The sequence below is a fragment of the Panulirus ornatus genome, chromosome 64 (genome assembly GCF_036320965.1).
Source record: "Panulirus ornatus isolate Po-2019 chromosome 64, ASM3632096v1, whole genome shotgun sequence".
In the NCBI taxonomy this organism is placed as follows: Eukaryota; Metazoa; Arthropoda; class Malacostraca; order Decapoda; family Palinuridae; genus Panulirus; species Panulirus ornatus.
The window spans coordinates 25511751-25519084 of NC_092287.1; the positions used below are offsets into that span (position 1 = coordinate 25511751).

Below are 7334 nucleotides of genomic sequence, written 5' to 3' on the forward strand. Positions count from 1 at the left end.
TTTAATGAAGCAATCAAGAGTTGAGGCTAAGGATCCTCTTGGTTTGCTTAGTGACACAGCAGACATTACTGATTTCCTGTTTCCGGCTGTGACGAGAGTAAAAAACATTCGCCCTTAAGCCATCACTTACGAAAGGCTTGTTTTCATAATATATATACATATATATATATATATATATATATATATATATATATATATATATATATATATATATATTGTATCTTTATTACATTTAATCGCTTTCCCGCGTCAAGGGAACGCCAGGAAGCATACGAAGAATGGCCCATCCACACACACACACACACACACACACATATATATATATATATATAAATATATATATATATATATATATATATATACATATAGATATATATATATATATATATATATATATATATATATATATATATATATGTGTGTGTGTGTGTGTGTGTGTGTAAATATAATTCGTATGATGAGTGAAAACAGAACAGGGTGGGGTACTGTTTAACTGCTTGGATTACCAGAAAATCAGGCTCAGGCAATATTGATTCATGATGGTGCGGCAATCAGTTTTCTACGGAGCTGTTACACCATTTCAACAAGAGTCTAATTTATCCAAGCTAGGTTATCGGGCTCAAATATATAAGATAGCAAAACATCCCTAATCAAGGCCATCTCAGGTGAAACTATGAGGAATAAGAGAATAAAAAAGGTAGTGGTTTATCTGAATTCACCCACTGACTTCGCGCTTGCGAAGACCGTATTGACAATAAAAAAAAAAAATAAGGAATGAGATTGTTTGAGAATGTACAAGTTAAGCTTTTTGAAGTATCATGACAGCAATGGAAGGGTTAGAGCTGTCTCCTGTCTTAAGGATGAGTTGCACCGAGTAAGGCTTCCAAGATGGACAAGCCTGGGTTTTTGAAACGAGACGAAGCAGGCAAGCACGGACAGAAGTAATATCAACCAAAAGAAAAATCGGCCTCATCACTTGGAGAGTCAGCTATAAAGAGTTGGAAGTAGGAAGGGTCAAACTACAGAAATGATTGAAGATGCGTTTTTGGTTAAGAACCAGAAATATCTGACGATAGATCAGCGCACTTTCCCTTTACGAATTTGAGCATGACTTAGGGACATCTTGGCAGTAATTCCGAGGAAAAAATATAAGCAGAGCGGGATTCAGAAGAAAACAGTTAAAAAGTTGTGAGAGCTCTACGTTGTCAAGTCTGAGAGAGGTGTAATTTGTTGACTGGATGCCAGGAAATCACGCGCTGCTGAGGCCAGAGGAAATGAGGTCTACCTAAGCTGGGGAGGGGAACGTGACAAACGGCATAGTGTTTAGCAACTTGCAATTTCTTCCACTGGTTATCAGAGAGTGGAGTGAGAACTACGGCATAATACATTAATTAGCAGATGGTTTGGACGTCATCTCACTATGGGTCATTCCTACCCTCCACTCGTAATCTACATTCTCCTTTCTGTTCGATAAGTTATACATTTATCGAATGTTAAGCTTTAGTCTATCCAGCTTTAGATTTAGGAGCTGAGATCTTCAAAGGTTTGTCTGCAATCTTTGCGAGGGAATAATGTGATTACTGCTGGTCATTATCAGTGGTATGTCGTCGAAATAAGTGTATCTAAGACCATAATGGAAAGGGAGCTAATTATACATATTCCATGAAGCAGGACAAAGGTCTCGCTTTCACACGGGAAGGTCGTAAAGCTATGCTTAAGGGTCGTGATGTCGTGATCTGGAGGAAATCAAGCAAAATAGTTTACTGTATGGGACTCACAACTTGGAAGAATATGTCCGTTAGGGGGTAAGGCCTTGATGCATGCCTGCCAGACGTACGACTATCAGCATTCGGACTTCCGTCGTCCACATTCCCCCCCACTCATGTCACACTGCACCACAATGATATTCTGGGAAATCCAGACCCATAATGCCTTTAACGCACTTGCTGGTTAAATTTTCACCTGATTCAGCATCTTGCCCAACCAATAGGTCAAGCCAACATGAAGTATCTCAACATATACCACTACAAAATCATAAAAGAAATAATGTGAATGCAATTGCCATAAGCCTAGGCCATACTTAGCATTCAGTGAAACTATAAATGCTAACCGATGTGACAATTCGGCAAAAAAGGAAAAGTAAATAAAATTCTTCAAGGACCATAAACATAGCGAGTGTGCATGTGGTCTTAAAATTATCCTAAACACTTTATGACCCCGGCAAGCAATAAGCTTCAAGACCATACAACCTCCCCGTTCCTTTGCACACTAAAAGTTTAGACAGAAAAAAAAAGTATGGAGGGATGTGAAATAGGATTTCTACAGCGATTGGGTTGTACTATAATTATAGCCCAAGTGATTCTCGAATCTTATCGCATTTGTTACAGCCTTCAGTGTCGGTAGGCTGTAAAGCATAGTCGCCTGAGAATTACTGGGGGTATCAGTGCTACAGAAAGTGCTACCATCCTGATTTATGGGGGATGAAGTTACTCCAAGAACCACCTTACACCTCGTAACTAAATTGATGTTCAAATTCCTTGTATCCATAAAATTAGAAAACCAAGTTAGTCTTATCATCTCCTACCATGAAACTTTACCTATCCTCTTCCCTAATCTTCAGTTTTGATATATCAATATCAAAAGTCATAGTCTCAAGTGACGCCACCCACAATGTGGTGTGGTGCCTGCATTACAAGTGTCATGACATTCCACATAATCTGAATACCATTATTTCCGACATTTACTTACCTCACACAAACGTTGTCTCTTGAACTGGTTGTATATACCTGACTGCAAATGGCGTCCAGCAGTTAGCCTCAAAACTTCAAGCCTCACATCCGTAGATTATGGTGGGCAATTTTCCACATAATTTGTTACAGATGTAGGTCTACTACACTCCTTGTCAAACTTAACGCCGCTGCTGACTACACCATTTCAGCATAGTGAGCCAAGATATCGGTAACCTCGCCACAAACGCGAAAAAGTAACATAAAACTACGGAAAAATACAGTAGACCTAATATTATCTACCTTCGCCTCGACTCGGGTACATACAGACCCCATACACCACCCTAGGGTTATCATGAACTCGACAGTTCACCCCGAAATACCTGACAAAATAATCTCTTTATCTGAGTCGTTTTATCAGATCAGTTAAACACTGGAGAGATTGATCAATAATAACTCATAAAACAATTGTTTGTAACTTTCACAGCATTAAATCATACCTTTATGTTTAGTTTATATCACTGGCCGCTGCTGATCCTTGTCAACTGAGGTACCGATGGAATGGGTAGTTGGTTATTTGAGACTTTATTACTATCGCCTGCCACAGGTATTGTTTCTTGAGGCCGTCAACGTCAAGTTAACACCAACCAAGCTAAAATTCTTCAAACACCTTCAAGTTCTTCAGATGCTCAAGATAATTCAAATACCAAACACGCTCTCGCTGCATCTGGATTTTTTTTTTTTTTTCGTGTGCGTCCCGTAGACCAGCTGAAAGGAAGGCTTTTGCAGAAGCCCTTTGTTGCTGCTTTAGTAAGGTTAAGGTATAGTTAGGATCCCGTGATGCTGCTACAGAAGGGAGGAGGCGTTGCTAGAGGGTAACACATTATCGGGGTCCCGTGGAGCTTTTGCAAGGTGATAATACTGTACCTTGGAGTGTCCTGCTGGAGGGAGAAGCCGAAGTTAATGGCGCAGCTGCTGAAGGAGGCGACGCAGGAGTGCCGTCAAGTTTGGGTCGATGAGCGTAGTTGTTTTTTGGTAAAAATATTCTAGTACGAAGCTTAAGGGCTGGTCACCGACACTTATATTGGATTTATGACCACTGACCTGATGGGAGGTCAGGGATGGGGAAATACGTAGCACACAGTGACAATAGTCCAATCGATGGCTTCACTGTGCAGGGCCTCTGGGAGGAAATTTTATCAAGGGGTACAAAGTTTCTCTCGGGTCCCCTTCCCTTCTCCATTAGTCATACAGTTTTTATACAATACGGTTCAGTAGTATCTACTTCACATGTGCTTTAAGAATATGCTTTACTATGTAGGTCCACACAAAATATAAAGTTAGTCTTTAATATATGCAAACATTTTGAGATCCTAGGAAATTCCCGGGTCCCCTTTTACAGACCCCCGACCCCGGGAACGATGTACCCCCTGCACCCCCACTCATGGCTGCGGCTTCACATGATTTCTCAAGCTGTCGACTGATCGTACGCCAGGCAGCTTCAGGACTGTGATAACATGAAATGACACAAATTCAGGATAGGCTTTAAAAATCTTATACACTTTTTTTTCGGTGTAAACGTTGCGTTTTAATTAAGATACATAACTCCTGTAAAAGTATGTAACTATGGCTTACAGGTTACAGTTAAGGCGAGGAAACAGCTAAGATGGTCGATAGGGTTCGTTATCAGCAGAGATAAGATTTGAAGCGACTATATTCTCGTGAACACCGGCACAGACTGTGGTACCAAGAGCTTCTACTCTGTTCAGGCCTTACGTCCAGTTTCTTGTTCTGTACCATCATTCACACCATTACAGTCGGCAATTAGTTCTGCGTTAACAAGCGTCGGCTCTAGGTAAAAAAAAAAAAAAAAAGCCCCAACTTCTTAAACATACGTTTCGCGCCCATAGCTACCAGATCCACGCCATCATCACGCACCAATTCCACGTCCTCAAGCATAATTTCGACGCTCAAGCACCAATTCCGAACATTAGACAGCCAATTTTCATATCTACAGTTGAATAGCCGGCCCCCTTCTCTGCCCACAGCCTCAAGATGACCATGATGGAGTACATCGTCAGTCCTAGGGGAATCTTGAAAATCATACAGTTGGTGAGTATCTCATCCTTTATTATCACTATTATATCTATCAAAGGCACTGATCATTTTCACTTGTGCTCACATTAAGGTCAGGAATAAAGTGGGAAATAGTCACTGGTTCCTGTAGTAATACTAGAGCAGCAGAATGGTGGTAGGCCTTGAGGAAAGACGAGAAGGATTGGACACGATCTAGCCATGAAAGGAAAGACGCAGACGTTAACTTGGACTAGCCTTCGAGTTGCTAGTTCAGGGAATATTTGTGGGATGTGAAGCGTCTGTTGGGCGCTGGCTGAGACAGCCACCGGAGGAGGCAAGCTACAAAATTTGTCCTTCGTGGATCACCTAATCTCCAAGTGCACCGTGCTAATCACGTGTTCACTGTCGACGTTCATTTTATGAAAGCACGTGGTCTTTCACGTTCCACGGGCGTGGCTGACATAATACATGAATGATTAGTGTGTGGTTGTCATACATGAATGGTTGTTATGTGGTTGTCATACATATGTGGTTGTGTTAGGCATACATATACGTAAGGCTGGTGTGTAGTTGAGGCATACATGAATGGTTGACACACATAACTAAAACTGGACTATCTTTGCTCCCTGTATAATGAAATTCAGGAAAATAACTGAAGTTGCCGATGGACTACAGAAGGTAACGAGACGAGTACAGACTCGAGAGTAGTCATCTCAGCCACTGCAGCGAGAGACGAGTAGTATTCAGATAAACAAAAAGAATTAAACATGTTATTCTAGTAATGTATCAACACTTTTTACTTTACCATCTTAATATTTTCCATCCTTATATTTGGTTGTGTTGTGTCTGTAGCTGACCCTGTAATTCCTATTTGCCTCCGTCAGGTGTTCGTGGTGATCGTCCTGGGTATGTGGTTCAGCCTGAGCCACGCGATGCAGGACTTCGTGAGCGGCACCGTCATCATGGCCCTCTTCAGCAGCCTGACGCTCATGGCTCAAAACCTACTCCTGGGGCCTAGCCGGGTCACCGTACGTAAAACCAGTGATTTTTAACTCAAAAAGCAATGTAATTCAACCGTAAATTATCGTCATATCTGCCCTACTTAGTCTTCCTTGTGACTGACACGATCTCCCTAGCGCGTAATACCCAAGGAAAACCATTGAATTACTGGGGTCGCCGCGGTATATTGTGAAAATAATTCGAATGCTCCCCCCTCAGGAGGTGTTGATGAGTGGCGTGCAGGCCTTCTTTTTCTTCGTGTCCGGCATCTTGGTCTTGGTGATGTACAACGCGCCTGTGAGCGCCGCATGCGGCTCCTTCTGCTTCTTTACCTGCATAGCCTACGGCGTGGACGTCTACTTCGCCTTCCAGATTGAAACAGAGTGAGGGACAAGCCGGCAATCCTACGAAGTTTGTGCCCCTTGATAAAGGCTACGAAATAAAAACAAGACATGACAGGGATACTAGTGAAGGTTTGTGCATAACAGTAAAGTGGAAATTCTTCAAATAAATCAGTGTGTGGAAGTCGAATGCGAGTTGTAGCGATTAACGTTAACTTTACTATGCAAGATCTGCCTCATGGTAACTCTTGCCGAAGAACTCAACGAAAAAAATTTCATGAACAGCTCAGGGTTGTAAGTCCCTCTTATGGCTGGCGAGCTAGGCTAAGATTAACGAGTTAGGTTATAGTAGCGAGCTAGGTTAATGATTTTGATACACCCATCGACTGGGTTTCTCATAAGGAATTTTCAGTACTGGGTCAGATTTTCACAGGCCTTGGGTTCATTAATTCCTATCATGATGATAGGAAACTTACAGGGAATACTGCTATTCACTTTTATTTTTTTTTCAACGGGCCTCAAAAGGCTTAGTTTCTGAAACAAAAATGACGTTTTGTTCTCGAGTTATAGAAGGGGAAGGGGAGGCCTGTTTAGGGTATTGCACCTGTATTGTTAAAAAGCTGCCCTAGGCACATCCTAGTAGGTTCATATATTCCAATGGGTCAGCTTATACATGTTATCAGTGACTAATGTATGTACATAAATCGTGTATCAAATGTAAATCCACATTCAATTTAGCCTCATTGTTTTCTTTTACCAACTTATATATAACACATTCACACAAACTACATTTTCATTATATATATATATATATATATATATATATATATATATATATATATATATATATATATATATATATGATACATGTACCGCAGCTAGGGTAAGTCTAAGAGACAGTGTTCCAAACTAGGCAACTGGTTATCAAAATTTAGTGATGACGCCATTAATAAGCCCAAGCAACCAACACGTCTCGCTACTGTTTGCCACAGATTTGCAATCCTTATGTTTTCTTGGCGAGCTATGCTTAAACATGTGAAATGTGAAGCTAAACATATCGCGAGATGTCACTGCCGGCTGATTTTGCATGTGGGTCTCTTCTGAATCGCATTACTAGACGCCAAAACCAGTCAAAAGTCTCCACAATCAAGAATAGCGAATCAAGTGGAACGGGGTATCACCTTACAGTATC

At 41.2% G+C, this 7334-nt stretch overlaps 2 protein-coding genes across 3 annotated transcripts in view; one reads left to right on the top strand and one right to left on the bottom strand.

Annotated features, from left to right (window-relative positions):
- The window catches only part of Nrx-IV (neurexin-4), an 80012-nt gene extending 75919 nt beyond the window's left edge, over positions 1-4093 (bottom strand). Inside the window, exon 1 of one of the 2 annotated variants that reach the window (XM_071656956.1) lies at positions 3654-4093. The gene's annotated coding sequence lies outside the window, so the exon portion shown is untranslated. Of the gene's footprint in view, positions 1-2748; positions 3020-3653 lie in introns of those variants that run through there. The other variant, XM_071656954.1, reaches the window with a different exon arrangement.
- Positions 4094-4433: 340 nt separating this feature from the next.
- LOC139746116 (uncharacterized) lies at positions 4434-6880 on the top strand. Its single transcript, XM_071656970.1, has 3 exons — positions 4434-4838; positions 5687-5830; positions 6021-6880. Exons 1-3 carry the CDS (start codon positions 4782-4784, stop codon positions 6186-6188), a joined length of 369 nt encoding a protein of 122 aa, XP_071513071.1. The 5' UTR covers positions 4434-4781; the 3' UTR covers positions 6189-6880.
- Positions 6881-7334: the final 454 nt, after the last annotated feature.